This window comes from Paroedura picta, chromosome 2 (genome assembly GCF_049243985.1).
Source record: "Paroedura picta isolate Pp20150507F chromosome 2, Ppicta_v3.0, whole genome shotgun sequence".
NCBI classification, from domain to species: Eukaryota; Metazoa; Chordata; class Lepidosauria; order Squamata; family Gekkonidae; genus Paroedura; species Paroedura picta.
Genome location: NC_135370.1, coordinates 159,194,031 through 159,213,078, shown reverse-complemented (window position 1 = coordinate 159,213,078; position 19,048 = coordinate 159,194,031). Strand labels below are relative to the sequence as shown.

At 44.1% G+C, this 19,048-nt stretch overlaps 1 protein-coding gene across 3 annotated transcripts in view; it reads left to right on the top strand.

Moving 5' to 3' along the window:
* CCDC88C (coiled-coil and HOOK domain protein 88C) overlaps positions 1-19,048 on the top strand; it is a 132,435-nt gene that overhangs the window by 63,862 nt on the left and 49,525 nt on the right. For all 3 annotated transcript variants that reach the window (XR_013228565.1, XM_077323495.1, XM_077323496.1), the window contains exons 5-10: positions 4,374-4,432; positions 11,698-11,781; positions 13,255-13,395; positions 15,918-16,102; positions 17,243-17,324; positions 18,579-18,737. Coding sequence is in view for 2 of the 3 variants with exons in the window: in XM_077323495.1 (XP_077179610.1) it covers positions 4,374-4,432; positions 11,698-11,781; positions 13,255-13,395; positions 15,918-16,102; positions 17,243-17,324; positions 18,579-18,737 (710 nt within the window). In the remaining variant the exon portion in view is untranslated. The remainder of the gene's footprint in view (positions 1-4,373; positions 4,433-11,697; positions 11,782-13,254; positions 13,396-15,917; positions 16,103-17,242; positions 17,325-18,578; positions 18,738-19,048) is intronic.

The window sequence follows — 19,048 nt, the reverse complement described above, 5'->3', positions numbered from 1 at the left end:
CGGGCTTTATTCGCTCAAGGCATAAAGGCTCTGTAGGGAGCAGATGGCTTCTCTGCAAATCCCCGGGTTTAATGGCTCAGTGACCTAGTCTGACAGAGGCTGCCTTGGAATTCTCAGGAAAGAAGGGAAATGCCATTGTGTTAACTTATACAGATTGGCCATCCCCTCCGAGCCTAGTTAGTTCAAACCTTAAAACACCCAAAACTTTGTGGTGCTTTAAGGTCTGCAGGCAAATGAGGTTCATCAGATGCATGAGGTGGGTGGAGAATGGGAGGGAGGCGGTTTGCTTGAGTCACCAAGAAGAAAAAAAAGGACCCCCACAGATAATGCAAGCGCATAAAATGCTGCTTTGCAAAACATTCATGCACTATCTAACCTAAACTCGGTTTGCCTAATCGGAAGCTTCTAAGTATGAATACTGATCAATCATTCTAATTCTAATGAATGTCCATTGTTTCCTCTAGGGATGGAGGAATGCTGCATGAAATTTTTAAGGATCCCAGAAAATATTTTTGGGGAGGTTCTGTTTATCTGCAATTTTCCATTTTTACCCAAAATCAGGCACGCATCCCATTCAATTCTCAGTAGAAAAGAACAAAACTTTCCCTTAAAATTGATATGTTTTGGTGTGAGACAGCCAATGTGACCTTGTAGCAAATGTATCTGTTCTCCCCACCTGAGGGAATAAATGCAGCTCTTTGGGTAACGTGCCTAACATCTGCTTGTTCTGCTGATTTTCCTCTGCGGATGGGGGTCTGTCTCCAGAGGATCCTGTCTGATGGATCTGGCTCTTAATATGAGCAATTGCCATTTAATTACCAGAATGGTGTCACCATCACAAACTGTGGAACAAGCATCTCAACAGTGGACATCACAACTATGTGCACGATCCATTGCATTAGTGCTTGTGTCAGAGAGCAAAAGATCACAATACTTAAAGTGATTGACCATGTGATGGGTCTTTCAGAGTACACAGGCAACTTCTAGACAAGCATACAAGGTAGTAACTAGATTTGATTTGTGATTAAACGGGTGATGTTATAATCCATTTAATCTGTATACTTGCTATTGAGTGGTAATGAATCAAGCACCATTATAAGCATATATAAAACCCTTGTGATTTTAATTAAGTAGAGTATATCGGTATATCGGTATGTTAATATGAAGACTGATTACTGATGCTAATGCAAAAATAGATACACGTTTTCACAAAATAATTTTGACCCCCAAATTAGCATGATTATTTTATTTTGAATGTATTTGAGGAAGAGCCTCTTGTGGCACAGAGTGGTAAGGCAGCAGACATGCAGTCTGAAGCTCTGCCCATGAGGCTGGGAGTTCGATCCCAGCAGCTGGCTCAAGGTTGACACAGCCTTCCATCCTTCTGAGGTCGGTAAAATGAGTACCCAGCTTGCTGGGGGGTAAACGGTAATGACTGGGGAAGGCACTGGCAAACCACCCCATATTGAATATGCCACGAAAACGCTAGAGGGCGTCACCCCAAGAGTCAGATATGACCCGGTGCTTGCACAGGGGATACCTTTACCTTTACCTTATCAGAATACTGAACAAATACCTGAGAAAACAGTAACCATCTATTGGGGTAATGGCACTTCAGATTAGTCCCCTTTAGCCTTTAGGCCACATCTAGTTTGGAATTCTGCTTAAAGCATCTGCTGACAGAAAAGATGTGGGTTTTGCTCATTCCCTCCTCACACTTTTTCTGAGGGTTGGTTAATGTTCATTGCGCTTGGACAGAATGGAGGTAGTGTTTTGTCTTGAGAAACATTTTCCCATTTAACTTAAAAGGAGGTCTGTCCAGGTGGTTGCTGTAGCAGGTATGCTTGCTGCTAGTGACTTGTATATCTGTATTATTATATACACTAGCTAATAAGCCTGCAGCAATCAGGAATGCAGCGGGCACTAGCGAGGTAGTGGGGGGGGCTTTGGAGGTGGCACGTGGGTGTAGTGGGAGGGCGTGGGAGGCGGGTGGTGGACTTACCCCACATAATGTTGGCGTCTGTGGGGAAGGCAGCGGGACAAGTGCGTAGTGGCTGGGGGGGGGTGCTCAGAGTGGTGCTCCATGGCGGGGGAGAGACGCAGCCGCATCCCTGGTGTCTGCAGCGCTGGGTTTCGCATTCTGTCGCGTCATGGGGGCAACGAGGCTGCAGCAGCGCTTGGCTGGCAGTGTCACAGCTTCCCCGCCGGTGAGGAGGGGCTCCTGCCATGGAGCCGGGCGGGTAGGGAGCATCCAGCTGGAGGGGACAGGTTAATCGGGTGTGGGCAAAGGCTGGCGGTGGCGGGCGGGCGCAGCCGCTGGTGGGTGCATGGGGCAGGTGGTGAGGCGGAGGAGTGGAGCAGCAGCGGCGGGATCCAGGGAGGGTCTGTTGGGAAGGGTGGGCGTGCATCTTGCAGGCGGTCTCTGGAGGCGGGTGCTCCAGGGGCTGGCCCAATCCAGATTGGCCCGTGTGGGGCGGAAGCACAGGCCAGACACCAGATAGTGTTCCAGTCAGCGCTTTACCCACAGGGCGCTTTCTAAAATATTAGGAGGAACTGTGGTAAGGATGTGTCCACCACCCAGGCTGCAGTAGTTCCAGGGTATAAGGCAGCTTGTATGAGGCCTTTGCTTTCCTGGGGAATGGTTCAAATAGTAGCAAATAAAACCAGGAATTTTGTGTCTGTGTGTGTTTTGAGGCTGCCAAAGCAGGAGGTTTTTACGCTGCAGGGGCGTTGTAAACTTAATGCACAGCAGCAAAAACTAAATACAAATTGGGAAACAGGTAAAATTCCAAGTGCCTGTTGATTATTTCCACTGGTTTGCACTTGTCACCTAGAAGGCAGGAAGAAGTTTGCAGATAAGCATATCACACTGCCTCACACTGAGTCAGGCCAGCGGTCCATGTGGGTCAGGATTGTCTGCTGGCAGCCGAGAGTCTAGGGAAGAAGAAAATCTTTGTCAGGATCTGCGGCATGCAGCCTTTTAACTGGAGGTATCAAGGCAGAGCCTGGGACCGTCTCTAGATACAAAGCACCATGCTGTCCTCCGAGTCAGTCTTTGATCAGTTATGCGTGGGAGGGATAAGCCAGGCAGGCACTCACAGGTCACCAGCAACCCGGCCCTGGCCCGCTTTAGGGTTTCTGATGCCCCGCATTAAGGGAATGCTGAAAATTCAGCATTCCTTTTGTAACATGGGCATCATTGGCAGCCATGCCAGGCCGAACAGGGACACCCAACACCCTGTTTGCTTCCATGATGCTTCATGGTGCCATGGAGCCGAACAGGGTGTTTTTCCCACTCCCACGATTGTGGGATAGCATTGTAACGCTATCCCACCTTCATGAAGTAAACTCCCCCTCCCCCCTTGCATAGTTGGTCTTTGAGCTTTTTACAAAGCAACGGAGTAAAATCACCTGCAGAGAGTTTCCTATATTTTCTTCAAATTACTGGGTCAGAGATCTAGTTAGAAGATCTGTTGCCACACAAGCAGAGATCAGCCCCTGTTTCCTGTCTGATTCCGCATGTTAGGAGTACCCGGATGCAAGTCCTTTGAGCTTCTGAATCTCTCGTTTCATCTTCAGACATGTTGTTGGCAAACTTAGAAATGTTTTAATACAGACTCTAGGCAGTCTTTCAAGGGATCAAAAAAATGGACGATGGTGACAAGAATAAGGCCAGGGAGCCATTTCTGTGAAATGCGGACTTGAAAATGTGGAGGGGACTCAATATTTTGGCCCTCATCCAGGAAAGCACTTAAGCAGATTAGCTATCTTGTTCACAATTAGATGACTACTTTTGTGCATGAATTAAGCAGTAGTTCAAAATTCACTGAGAGACCCAGAGAACTTGGGAGTGGAAACTTGGGAGTGCTTTCATATGTTAAGCTGGGGGACTTTTGGCATTTTTGGAATGCTTGGCTGTGTTTTGTGTGTGTGTTTATCTTTAAACTCGGAAGTGGCTTAATCTTGAACATGCATCGTTTTTACACAAATCATCCTCTAGCATTGGCAGTAGCTGGGTCTAAAAGTGCTGTGAAGTGCAGAACCCAAGGGTGGGACGGACAGAAATCATAGAATTGGAAGAGGCTATATTGGCCATCTAAGTCCACCCCCTGCTCAATGTAGGGTCAGTCTAAAGCATCTCTGACCAGCAGTTGTCCATCCATTGCTTGAAGACCACCATTCAGGAGAGGGGGTGGGGCTCACCACCTCCCTAGGCAGCCAGTCCCACTGCTGGACTACCCTTTATTTATTTATTTTTCCAGCTCCTCTGGAATATATGCCACCTCTTAAAAAGCTCTTTGCTTCTTCGTTCTAGTTCAAAAATTGTTGCTCTTTTGTAATCTTCTATATTTGGACTCATTTTTGTCTCTTAGGTAAAAGTATGGATGAAATTAAAAAGCTGCTGTTGCTGGTGTTGGGTTGTGCTGTGCAGGTAAGTCTGCTACTAGTTTACTACTTAAGAAGCTACAGTTAAGGCAGCTATTAATGGAACTGATGAACTAAGATATACTAACTGCCTGAAGTCCTTAATCTATCTTTGTCCCAAGCAGCAAGCTATATGCAGCCATATACTTAGCTCTTACACATTTCCTGAATGTAAAATGCACCCAACCCAGCCAGTGTTCAGTCTAATTCACCATAGTGGTAATTATTACGGATGGAATACCGCTAAGTGATACCAGCAATTTTTCTATATCTCTTTGTGTCAACTGAGAACAAGCATTTGTGCATCTAATGTCAGAGGGGTAACCATGTTGGTCTACAGTAGAAGAGCTAGATTGGACCCCTGTAGGGTCAGATTTGAGAAAGGGAACTTTCACTCTTGAAAGTGTATACTTTGCAGATCTTGTTGGCCTCTAAGGCAGGGGTAGTCAACCTGTGGCCCTCCAGATGTCCATGGACTACAATTCCCAGGAGCCCCTGCCAGCAAATGCTGACAGGGGCTCCTGGGAATTGTAGTCCATGGACATCTGGAGGACCACAGGTTGACTACCCCTGCTCTAAGGTACTACTGGACTCAAATCTTTCCCTGTGCATCTGACATTCTAGCTCACAAAAGCTTATGGCAGGATATATATTTATTCAAGGTACCACCAGGCTCACTGTATCATTTTTGCTGTAGTAGGCTAACATGGCTACCAGTATGATATGAATAAGAAAACTAATTAACAGTATAATGGTGATGTGCTGTCAGTAGAACTAGCTGGTCAAGAGAGAAGCTATCTTAGAGGAAATTTTCAGTCCATTTCAGCTACTGTTCTTTGATTCTCTGCACACACACACACACACACACACACACACACACACATATACACACACACATACAGGTATTGATCATCATGGCCATCCACCTAAGCCTATTAATTTTCTCACATCTGTTAAAGAAGGGAAAACTCACTCTTGCCCTGGAAAGTGATGGTTTGAGGAGGCCAGGAGGTTGTGGCCAGCATTCCTCTATAAGTATGACTAGAGGTAAGAATCATTATTCCAAAGAGCCATGTTAGTATAGTGGTGAAAAGTGGTGGCCTCTAATCTGTAGAGCCTCTTGTAGAGCCTCTTGTGGCGCAGAGTGGTAAGGCAGCCATCTGAAAGCTTTGCCCATAAGGCTGGGAGTTCAATCCCAGCAGCCGGCTCAAGGTTGACTCAGCCTTCCATCCTTCCAAGGTCGGTAAAATGAGTGCCCAGCTTGCTGGGGGGTAAACGGTCATGACTGGGGAAGGCACTGGCAAACCACCCCGTATTGAGTCTGCCATGAAAACGCTAGAGGGCGTCACCCCAAGGGTCAGACATGACTCGGTGCTTGCACAGGGGATACCTTTACCTTTACCTTTACCTTTACCTTTTACCTAATCTGGAGAGCCAGGTTTGATTCCCTGGTCCTCCACAGGCAGCCAGTTGGGTGACCTCAGACTAGTCATAGTCCTGTTGGAGCTGTTCTCACAGAACAGATCTGTTGGAGCTCTCTCAGTCGCATGTACCTCGCAGGGTGTCTGTTGTGGAGAGAGGAAGGGAAGGCAATTGACAGCTGCTTTGAAACTTCTTTGGGTAGTGAAAAGCGGGATATAAAAACTAACGTTCCTTCTTCTTTTACCCTTTTCTTCATACCCCCCTTACTGCTAATAAGATATTTGTGTTATGCTCTGGGACTCTTTGCTTTGTGAGGACATCAGTGTGTAAGTGTAGCTAGTCAATGTTATTATTTATGTGCATTTCACTGCCACTGAACTATGTGCCTTGTTTTTGTACTTTTCTTGAATGTCTTCAATAAAGCCTTCTTTTGCTTTATGGCAGGGGTAGTCAAACTATAATGGATCATCGGTCAGCCTCCTGTATCTGTGGAGTAGGGAATTATGCATAGGTTCTCCACCCTTTCTCCTCAAATGTCCTCTACTCCAGAGTCAGGAAACTGGAGAATACCCAAAAGGTGTGGTAGATGTATCAAAACTCAGAGTCAATTCCTTTCCTTGGGAATGTCTGTGTAACAGCATACATTGTCTTCTCCCAAACATTGGCTCTCATGCCCAAAGAAGGTGCCAGAGGGGGCAAAGGTTCTGGAGAGCTTTGTATAGCATCATTCACGGTTTCTTTCCCACTCTTTCTGTGTTTCTTGATCATCCAAACAAAGTGAGCCGTACTGTGTCACATTAATCTAATAGACTGGACTTGGGGTTGTTTTTCTTTTAGGATCTTGTTGCTTCAGCATTAGAACTTCCTCAGAGGAATATCAAAGGGAGATAGTCATGTATGTATTTATACAGCAACCATGTGGTTAAGATCTTTGCAAAAATGTGCACATGAAAGAAAAGATCTTGCGGAAGATGATGGTCATGAAAAGCCTATCAAAGCTGGCATCTTTTCTCTGTTGTTCCCTGCTGACATGTGGGAACCTGTGCACAAAGTCTGCAGAACAAGATAGATTAGCAGAAGGAACAGATACTGTTCAGTCAATGATTGCCTTAACTTGTCCCCCTGCTTCAATAGTGTTTTGAACTAGTCGGCATGATGAATGTAGTCACAGGAAAGCAATCTGGAGAGTATAGTGCAATAATCTCCTTCCAGGATTATCTTGCATTCTTAAAACACTTAATGCTATAAAAAAAACACTGTTCCTTTTTTTAAAAAAGGAGTTTTCTTTTGTGAAACTGGTGATGGATACGTTTTATGTAGCATCATCTGCTAGGACTGATTTAAAATGACGCCAGTGGATCATGGATTCACGTAGTACATACACAAAATATATGGTAGTTAGCCAAATAAAAGAGCCAGTGTCCTGTGCACCAGAGCTTTGTGTCTGGAATGCCACTTAGGAGCTGGCTCAGCAAACAACAAAAGCATCACCAGCTGGCCTGTGCTTATGATCTGACCTTCTTTCTATGATGCCTGACACATGTTCTTGTCCTGCTGTAGGACGCTCAATCCTACTTCCCTGTGTCAAGTCTATTATGTTAGAATAACTCTGTCTTTTTGTGGCTGTGCCAATCTTGGTACTTTCTAATTGTTATATTTCTAACAGAAGACTGGCCTTTGTAGTATGCCTATTATATTTCCACTTCAACAGCTTTCGAGTCGGTGCCATTTTTCTGGATGTTTCGGCGAGTAGCAATGTTGGTCTGCAGTAGAATAGCTAGATTCGAGTCAGTTCTGAGAAAAAGAGCCTTGACTCTCAAGAGCTTACACCAAAAATCCTGGTCTTCAAGGTGTTGTTGGGCTCGAGTCTAATACTTCTGGTTGTGGTCCTCAAGCAGTGAATTTAGAAGTTCATTGTAATCCTAATGTCTTTAAGGAAATTAAACCAAGTGCAGACATGTTTGCTGAGCAGCTTCAAACATTTCACAACTTGAATTGGACATGGTGGACGTTTTTGGTGGGAAAGCCCTTTGGTCAATGAATGGCCTAGAATTGGAGTATTTAACAAGCCACTGGTGTCTATTTCAACCTGCCTTACAAGTTGGTTCTCCCTTCAAGACACTTTTCTGTGCCCAAATCTTCACAGGAAAGGTGCGTGTAACTAAACATTTTTCTATAGTGGCACCTGAGCTGTGGCACTCTCTTAACACAGCTATTTTCCAGATGCCGACTTAACCAGGTTACTTTTCGGCCCCAAGTTAAGACCCAGGTTTGTTCACACAGATTTAGAATTTATTTTGTTTAGTGTATTTATGTTTTCAAGACAGAGAGATCTAATGGGTGTTTCTTTTGATGGGGAATCTTTCTCTGGCCTCTGTACTGATTTGCAGTAGCTGAATGTAGCTAATTAATGTTTTGTGTAGTGAATTCTGCTGGTATGTATTAATCATATGTTAGTGGGCTTTGAGGCAGAACTGCGCATGAGCAAGCCTGTGATCAAATAGATCTTTACAGCTAGAAGCCTTTAGGGGGAGCCGTGTGCCAGAGCCAGAAGCTTGTTCCCACCCAGGGACCACGTCCTTCTGTGCAGTAGCATCCCCCTACACTCAGTTCCTCTTTAGCCAATGAAAGAGAAGGTTGTCTTTTTGGAGTCTCTAGATACAGGGGTTGTTATCCAGAGTCGTTGAAGCTATGTCAGCTTCTGAGTCCCTTCTATGGCTCAAAAGGCCCTTTTCAAGAAGTGCTTCTGATACGGAGCGAAGATGACCCAAATTGATGAACGCAACCTTTGTTCTGGTTGGGTGAAGGGCATAGTGTCTCCACAAGTAAAGTCTGCTTCACCCATAAAGTTGGGGGGGATAGTGTGCTGAAATATAAGGCAGTGTTGTGAAAGAAAGCCCTTAAAGCCTTATGGCCTTGTCCAAGTCTGCCATGGAGAAAGCTCCCAATTCTTTGTGTTCAGATCAGTGCATTTGGCTCTGCCTCCCAGAGCCATGACCTCACAGGTCCGATCTCAGTCACTCTTCACTCCTGAGCCAATGTGAACGTTGCAAGAGAAGCCCAGTGCCCTGTCTCCAAGTTCGAGATCTCCACCCATTTCTACCTTTGATGAAACAAGGATACTAGCTTACCACATGGCCAAGTTCTACACATCTGATTTGGAACAAAGACCAGGGTACCCAAGTCTCAACTCCAGATACCTATGTGGTAGCCTTCACATCTCTACATGATATCTCTGGTATATTTGGAAGAATGGGACAACAAATTCACAAGTCTCAGGGATGCGAGTTTATATCATTATCCTCATCAGGTGTCTTCGTATCTGCCTTCAGTGACCATGTCACACAGACTGCATTATCTTTTCCTGTAGTTAGAGGAGAAGAGCCAGCAATCAAGATTGAAGGATTCCACACAACATTGGACCTGAGCCCAGATGAGAGGATTGGTGAGCCATCTCTGGCATCTCCCATGGAGGATCTCCAGATGTTTAGAGAACAGATAATTCATATGGCCCAGTCTCTTGAAACAGAAGTCATTTCAGCTACATTCGCAGCAAGCCCTGTTTTACACATTCATTCCTTATCAGGGTAATAGAAAAGGTCAGAGGTGAGGGACTGAGCATGATCTTGGTAGCACCTTTCTGGCTTCATCAAATATGGTTTTGAATCCTTATGGAGTTCTCCCAGGGACAATTCCTTCCCCTAACAAACCAACCAGATTTAGTCAGCTCAACTAGGTGTTCTATCACTACCTGAACCACTTCAGTCTGACATCCTGGAGACGTCAGACCGAAACCTAATATTTTCAAGGAAGTTAATGATGTTCTCCAACAAGCTGAAAACTGAGAAATCCTAGATATAAGTAGAAGCAATTTCCCCTCTGGTGTAGTGAGAAGGATGTATTGCCGGATAGTACCCCTTTGCAGGTCATATCTAATTATTATGCCTGACAGCTAAAGGCTTAGTTTTTTCTTCTTTAAAGGTTCGCTTGGATGCCATCTCTTGCTGTCACAAAGGAATTGAGGGGGGACATGTTTTCTCCCATCATCTGTCTAAGAGGTTTCTTAGGGAGTTAGGTAATCTCTGCCATCCTAGGGATCCCTTTGTGCCCCAATGGTTACCATGGGTAATGCTTAAGCTTTTGGATCCATTGCTACCTATCCTTTGGCAGAACTTTCTGTGCAGGTGTGTTTCTTAGTAACTGTTATCTCAGCCAGGAGTGTGTGTGAATTAGCAGGCCTTCAGATAGATCCCCTGTTTTTGAAGTTATTTCCTGAAAGGATAATCCTTCACCCTAGTATTAGGTTTCTTTCTATGGTAGTTAGTAAGTTCTAGATATTGTTTTGCCTGTATTTTTTCCGCCATGAAGCTCTGAGAATGAGCATTTGTTGCAATCTTTAGATGATAGGAGGGCATTATTCTTTTGCCTCAAGAGAGTTTTGCAGGGATAGAGCCCTGTTTGTTTTAGTGCCTCTAAGAGTGGTAGGAGAACTCCATCTCAGACTCTGCCCTAATGCATTGTCAGTACCATTAGGGGTTTTTATGATAGGGCCAGATTGTCTTGCCCATTGATCATTCATGCCTATTCCACTAGGGCAGTGGTCCCCAACCTTTTTATCACCGCTTGACAATTTTACTGAGGCCCACTGCCCTAACACTCTCTGACTCTGGTCGCTATGGTAATGTTTAAACATCCCTTCAAAATAAGATACAGACACACCACAACAATGAACATAAGGAACATTTTATTTTCATGGAAATTTTAACTCATGACAATGACAAATCAATGGGAACCCTGAGCTTGTTTCTCGGCAACTAGATAGTCCCATGTGCGCCTGCCAGATCATGGATGAAGTAAAGGGCCCGGGGGGGGGGGGGAGAGAAGGCGTCCTTCATGGCCCACCTCCAGTTAGTCGACGGACCACATGTGGGCCGCGGCCTACAGGTTGGGGATCGCTACACTAGGGCAATGGCTTTTTCTGCAGCTTTCCTGAAAAGTGTATTTGATGGAGATCTGCAGTGCTTCCACATGGGCATCAGCAGACATGTTTGTATGTCAGTAGGCTTTGGATCTGCAGGCGAGACTTGAGGCTCAAGTGAGTAAGGCAGTTCCGCATTTGGTGTTCAAATGAAGAGAGCATGCCCCACTTCTTGTTGAGCAGCTTGCTAGAATCCCTATGTGGGACTGCACAGAAGATCGATGATGATGTACTTAACTGTAACTATTGTTCATTGAGTGTCTTCTGTGGAGGCGCACATACCCTCCCTCCTGCCCTGCTGCATGCTTTGGCTTCAGTGGTGCTAGAGATGCTAATGATAAGGGGCACTGCTGCACAAGACCATGTGAACCCTGGGTGGGAACAAGCTTCTGGCTCTGGCACATACTACCCCCTGGAGGCTTCTGGCTGTAAAGTCCTATCTGATGACAAGCCTGCACAGAAGATTCTCAATAAACAATACTTACAGGTAAGTGCTACTTTGTTTTTTTTATGTGGACAGAGAAAATGTGTGTGATGAAAGCTTGTGTGATGAAACCCAAACAATAAACTGCAGTGCTATTTAAAAAATCAATAGTTTTTCATTCATAACAACTAGAACGAAGTAATGACTTGCGGAAGGCCATGCAGAAACATTGTGACTGAAAAGTTTTCAAACCCTGGGCCTGTCTACCATGCCAGTTGCTCCCACTTATGGATAAGACAGAGGACTTCTAGGTCCCAGTATCCAATGAAGTTTCACGAGTTATTTTTGACGTAACATTCATAAAGCAAGATTTTAGGGCGGGATTCTTTAATTTGAGGAAATGCTTTAATTATACTGGTGGTGATCATTTTTTTCTTGTTGCTCATAGTGTGAAAGAAAAGAAGAATTCATTGAAAGGATAAAGCAGTTAGATATTGAAACTCAGGCTGCAATTGTTTCACACATACAAGAGGTAGGGTAATCAACTCCTCAAACATTTTCTTTCATGCTCTTGTAGGATGTTTAGTGGTGGGTTTACTCCTTGTGTCCTTATGTGTTCCGAAAGAGAGGTGCTTGAAACAAATGTTTACTTGCTTCCTTTATAGCCCTCCTTTCTCACTGAGGTTCCATGCGGATTACATGGTATAAAGCAATGCAATCAGGATTCAGAAATGTCTAGTTGCATCTGTGTTAAACAGGAATGGTGAAATGAGTGCTCACAAACAAGACCATCTATGTTATTGTTTTATTGCTGCTTTCAGTTTTTCCTTGCTATTGTAAAAACGTGTTATAATGATGACTTTATGAATTGTTTTTTCTTGATGTTACGGCAAGCCACCTTGGGAACTTAAAATAAATATAAACTGTTGCGCAGTTCTTTTGTGTAGGATTTGGGATAGATACCTTATTCTTCAATTATTAAATTTATTTAGTATTACATTTTTCATGGCCACAGGACAGAGTGATGGCTGCTGGGACGGGGCTTCAAAAGAGGATTAGTTAAATAGGTTTCAAAAGCACCCGAACTCTCCCCTCCTTAAAATATGTCAGCTGATCAACCCCCTTAAAAACCCTGGCCAACACACAGGTTTTAACACTGCTCTGACCGGGCAGTGATATCAGGGCTCTCTCAGCCTCACCCACCCCACAGGGTGTCTGTTGTGGGGAGGGGAAAGGGAAGGCGACTGTAAGCCGCTTTGAGCCTCCTTCGGGTAGGGAAAAGCAGCATATAAGAACCAACTCTTCTTCTTCTTCTTCTTCTTCTTCTTCTTCTAATGCCTCTTGAAGTTCTGCAATCTTAAAATTAATTTTTAAAGGCATCCACCAGAGTTGCTATTATTGTTACCTGTCCTGGGGAAGGGCAGGCTATAAATAACAATGATAATTTATATTAACATATTTCATATATAAAAGCAGTTTTCAAATTCAGCTTAAATTTTCTGATAAAAGAAGGGCAGTGTACTCAACAGTATGAACCTTTTCATTATATAATGTAATTTCCTTGCTATGTAGCTCATGTAGCCTACAATCCTAAAGATATTTGCCAGGATGTAAATCCTGTTCAACTTGGTGAGGCATCTCTATCAACTGATGGGCTATGCAAGTGGAAAGCATTAAAGGAATTGCATAATTCAGACCATTTCCACACTGGAGGCTTCGTGCTGGGCTGCAGGCTGGAGTTTGAGCCAGGGCAGGTTGCCCTGCCTCTTCCTGCTCCTGCACAGTGGAGTATTCGGCTCATGGCACCTTGTCCATCCTGGATTTATGCTCCCGCACATGAGCCAGGGCAGCAGAGTTCCCAGAGCAGAAATGATTTCGAACAAAGTAAATGCATATCTCCCCCCCCCAATGAGCTTTTTGACATTTCCAAGTAACATCTGAGGTATGATGACCAGAAAATGAAAACTGTATGCTTCTTTGGATATTTTTGTGTTCTTAATTTCAGGTGACACATAATCAGGAGAATGTATTTGACTTGCAATGGCTAGAACTGCCAGATATGGCACCCGAAGAGCTAGAATCTCTCTCCAGAAATATGGTTTTCCACCTTAAGAGGCTGATTGATGAGAGGGATGAATGTACTGAGGTATATATAATGTTGCTTAATTTGGTTTTCTTATATATGGGTTTGTTTGTTTGTTTATGGGATTTATTCATGGGATTTTTTCACCACCCCTCCCGGCATAGCTGTCTCAGAGCAGTTGAGAGGATCATCATGACTTTTCCGGTGGCTCACCCTATAATGATTTTCTCTATCTCATATGGCTTGTCAAGTGCTACATGAAAATTAGAGCTTCATCCCCCCCTTCTTAAATTAATATTCAACATTCATTGACAGTGATTCTACACGACATTATGCATGGGTACCTAATAAAAACTGTGACCCATGTAATAAAATATAACTTATTTTATTGCATTTTTAGACTTTATTACATTGAGGAGAGGAAGTGGGATTGGATGTTTCAGTTCTATATTGGAAGCCACTCTGAGCTATGCATAAAGGTGGACTATAATTTTTTTTAATGAAAAATGAAAAAAAATTAATTTACCCATCCTCTTGTACTTTAGACATTGTGCAGGATTAGGCAACAAACATTTGACAACATTCTAGAATGTACCATTTCAGATTGTAGGTGGGTGATCATGCTTTGGAACTCTCCATCATAAAATCTTCCTTACTTAGCAGATTAGATGTTAAACTTCTCTCTATGATCTGCTAGTATATTGCATCCAAGAATCTTGTTACAAGGAAGCACATTCCAAAATATCTTTGATCTGTGGTCTCTAACAGTCCAGTCCAAACTCTTGTTTAATGGCCAAACTTGCTTTCCTTTGGTGCTCACTCATGCATCTCTGCTAGCTGTCTGCACTTATGAGGTTCCAAGATTCTTTGGTTTTTACTTAAAACCCAGAAAAATCTTCTTTTTTCTTCTCAATCTTATTTCAAATGTAGAACTGAAGGCATTTGTTTCCTTCAGCTCTTCCTCCTAGTGTCCGATTATTTGGCAGAAGCAGACTGATAGTTCTGCAGACAGGCATGCACTAAAGCAGGGGTAGTCAACCTGTGGTCCTCCAGATGTCCATGAACTACAATTCTCATGAGCCCCTGCCAGCGTTTACAGACAGGGGCTCATGGGAATTGTAGTCCATGGACATCTGGAAGACCATAGGTTGACTACCCCTGCACCAAAGGTCCTAATTTTAAGAGAGGAAGGGGGCATGGGGGTGCTGAATGCTGCCCACTTTCTGCGGTGTTCTTTTCCTCTCGGTGGCCCCTCACTCATGGACATGTGAAACACTCTTAAACTGAATCAGACCATACGTCCATCTAATGTCTACTGTAATACAGGTCCTCAGAGAGGTCTCCCCCATCACCTACCACCTGATTCTTTTAGCTGGAGATGCCAAGGACTGAATCTAAGATCTTCTGCAGTGTTCTCCCCTAATGACCCCTCACCAGTACTTTGATAATAGTAGGGTTCCCAGCTGAGAGAAAAATATCTAGGGAGAAGGGGGCGGTTTCCATGCCCCTAATCACCCATCCCTTTGCCAGGCATTTGTATAAATAAGAGACCAGTTTTTTTTCCTCCAGTGGATCATGTATTTATTAATTTAGCTTTTTCTTCCTGGATGGTGACTAAAAGCTGCCATTTCTGTCCGGGCAGTGCAATGTGTAAGGGAGGATCTCTCTTATGGTCCATGTTGTATCCTAAAGGAAGCCCATGCACCTCACTAACCAGAGAATCAGCATAGTGTACTGGTTAAAATGTGGCAGTATTTGGCCAGTCATCAAAAAAATGCTTTCACACAGGTCTGAGCAACAGGCCTTCTTATTTTAGAGATGAATGACTGGCTCTAAATACTAGAACAGAAGGAGGGCTTGCATTGACTGTGCTCCTTGGTTATTTACCTCCCATCAAAAACTCTTTAAGTGAATAAATCCTAGAAAGCAGCCAGCTTTGTCCTGATTGGCCCTGCCCCTGTGGCTCCCGCCCTCCGACCCTGGACTCTAGCCTCATTGCTCTCAGATGCCTCAGTGCCTGGAGCACTGAGCAAAGGATCATGGTGGAGGGCCTCCTAACGAGGACCTACTGGCCTGCTAGGCTGGGCCTGCTGACCAGGGCCTCCTGGTCTGCTGACTGCCTGCTAAGGAGCTCTGTATCAGCCCTGATAACGAGCTGCCCAGACCCCGCCTGCTCCACTTGATTTGGCTGCGAGCTGCCGCCCAAAGCCACCTGAAGCTGCCTGGCCAGGGGCCAGGGGAGGGGACCCTTTCAGGGCCTGTTCTTAGGAACGGGCTTTGAAGCTAGTTAATCTATAAAAATCATTCACATTGATGGGAGTGCATAAATATGACAAAAATCTGATGAAAGTGTAAGCAATGCGGTAATAGACTCTAGGTTCTTTGAGTCATAAGTGAGCTTTTGGTTACTCTGCTACAGACTTGATTTACATGCTTGTGTCACTAAAACTTTATGTCCCTAAATCTTCTGTCCATGTAGTTTGTTGTTAAAGCAATTCAGGATCTCTGTGTGAAATGCAACAGTGAGTGAGAAATATTTTTCACTTATGTCACTTGGTTGGGTGATTTTCTTGACTTGTTTCCAGCTAATTGTAGATCTCACTCAGGAGAGAGACTATCTGCAGTCCCAACGGCCTCCAAGTCCACTGAAAACATCTAGCCCAACCTCTCCCCCAAACCCAGTCAGCCGCCTCTCCAACGAGGACAAACAACATCTGTCCGTGGAGCTTGCAGACACAAAGGCTAAACTGAGAAGGGTCAGGCAAGAGCTGTAAGTATGGATATTAACCCTGTGGTACTGCTGGAGAACTATTATTTCCTCACGTCCTTTGATGCTGCCATTCATACATGAAATGCGGCTTTTAGGTTCAGTACGGTGATGCTGACTAATGACCTTATATTCAGATATGTTACAAAAGTAGGTACTTCTTTTAAAAAGTGAGCAAAACTGTGGGATTGTCTTGCTATCTACTCTTAGTACATAGCAAGACAATCCCCACATATAGAAAGTGTAGAGTAAAAATGTAACAAGAGAGATAAAAGGGCGATGACCCTCATCTGGTCATGTGAATGGTCAAATGCAGATCTGCCATTCAGAGGGGAAGGGAAGCTTTATATTGATTAGTGTGTAGCTCTACCCAAAGGGACATTTTGCTCAATGCAGAACTTTTGACACAAACACAACCCCTGCTTGTAACACTACCATTTACTATCAGTGTCTTTACCCACTGCATTGACAAGCTGTTTCCCAACATGCATTCTCAGAAAACAAACATGAGGGTGTGCCATCCAAGACAGTCCTCTTGTTTTGCCGGGCTTCTTTCCCTGACAACCAAGTTACATTTCTAACTTCTTTCTCTTCCCACGGCCCCTGGCTTTCTGCCACCCTTTGGGTTTAATTCTAATGTTGCTTTGCCCTTTGCTTGAGGCTTTCTCCATATGCTTGTTGTTTGTCTCTGAAGGCAGTGGAAAGGAATGTGTGTTACAAAAGATGTAACTTTTTATGAGATTGCTGATCTTGATAAATGAGCAACATGGAGATGGACATCCTGCTGTATTTCTCATGTCGGTCTAGATCAAGATGGGTGACCATGCTAGTCTGCGTAGAGCAGTAGGAAAGAGCAAGAGTCCAGTCCCATCTTAAAGATTGACAAAGTTTGTGTCAGGGTATGAGCTCATGATGGGGAAGGGAATGGCAATCCACCCTGTATTGAGTCTGCCAAGAAAATGCTAGAGGGCGCCACCCCAAGGATCAGACATGACTTGGTGCTTGCACAGGGGATACCTTTAACTTTACCTTTACGAGCTCATGAGGTCTAGATATGTATCTGTCTATCATGCTTGTGAAGCAGTGGTGACTCCAGGGGCTAGTGGTGTCGTTTCTAACTAACTTTTTAAACAAAATCCTCAGGGAAGAGAAATCAGAGCAGCTCGTTGACACAAGACATGAAGTAGATCAGCTAGTCCTGGAACTTCAGAAAATAAAGCAGGAGGTAAGATCTTAGTAGCTATTTTTTTAATCTTTTAAATTCCATTCTTATTTCTATTGATATGTGGATGTACAAGTGTTTAGGTTAGTCAATAGGAGGAGAATCCAGTGAAGAAGTGGAATGAAACATCTGCTGAGGCTATTAAGAAATAAAAAAGCAGTACCTTTTAAGAATCTAACCAACTCTGTGGCTGCCCAGAGAAGATTTGTTTAGACCAACCTTGGTCAACTTTTTCACTGCTGAGAAACACCTGAAACATTCTTCAGGCTTTGAGAAAACCCAGAAGTGGTGTGACTGTGCAGAATATGGTTGAGAAGTATATCTGTGAACACACCTAGCTGGGGCCTCACCTCTTCCCACCCACTCCAGGCCCATAATTAGCCATTTTGAGAATGGGGGTCAGGACAACAGGACCATATGTGGTCAAATCACCCAATAAATGTCCAGTATCTCAGGAAGACAAAGATCTTTGCCACTTGAGTGAAACGGTGTTAGATATAGCAATTACTCTAAACCAGGGGTAGTCAACCTGTGGTCCTCCAGATGTCAATGGACTGCAATTCCCATGAGCCCCTGGGAATTGTAGTCCATGAGCATCTGGAGGACCACAGGTTTGACTACCCCTGCTCTAAACAACAGAGCCAGCTGGGAGATGCAGTATTGTAGGACAGGATGAAGGTTAGAATTCTGGCATGGGCCCAGGCTGCCTTACTGAATGATTCAAAAGTTGTTGTACTTGTTAAAGATTTACAATATAAAACTTGTTTGGAATCCAAACTGCAATCAGTTGCTTGATACAACACTGAGATCATTCTAAATGAAGATGTCAGGAATTAAACCTTGAGCTTTGTCCGTGCAATACATTTATTTGGACCCCCCATGTCCCTCCCTTGCACTAGCCACATATCAGTTGAGGGGCTTAAATCTGTTAGTCCTCATTGACTGGAGATTCCAAACTCTGAACAAAGGTATCCTGAGTTTATTACTCTCTCTTGTTGTCAAGCAACTGCTGGTAGCATAATTAACTCAGTGGTGTGGCAGGGCTTGTCATACTTTTAGCATTGATTGCTGGTCAGAAAACCCTTCTCTAGAGCCGAAAGGCTGTTCAGCCCCACAATTACTTTTCCGCTTCATTGGTGTGCGTCTCCCCATTTCATGACAGGATTGTTTCTCATTCCTGCCCTTGTTTCCAACTGTGGATGCCCTTCATCAGTGGACCATGCTAACATTTTTGCTGTGCTCCTTTCTTTTACGCAGAACATTAGCCTCATGACAGATGCCCGTTCTGCTCGGGCCTACAGAGATGAGCTGGATTCCTTAAGAGAAAAATCAAACAGAGTTGAGCGCCTTGAAATGGAGTTGGTCCGGTGTAAAGAAAAACTGCATGATGTGGATTTCTATAAAGCACGCATGGAGGCAAGTTTAGGTTTTGCCATTGATGAGATTTGATTCAAAATGGTAGCATGATGCAAAACATGAGCATCCCCATCCACAGTAGTGACTTAATTGGAAAAAAAATGAGTGTTGTTTTTAATTTGACCAGCTTCAGGTTACAGTAAAGTGTGCATGTAGACTGACCTCCTGTATAATCCCAGTGTATTTATCTAGTAATACATAACAGAGCATTCTTAAGGTATTTCCTCCTGAGAGGTGATATCAGCCAGTGTAAATCTTCTGCAGCGTTCCTCTCCATTGAGCATTGTGCTGCTCCTGGAAACCAGATTCTT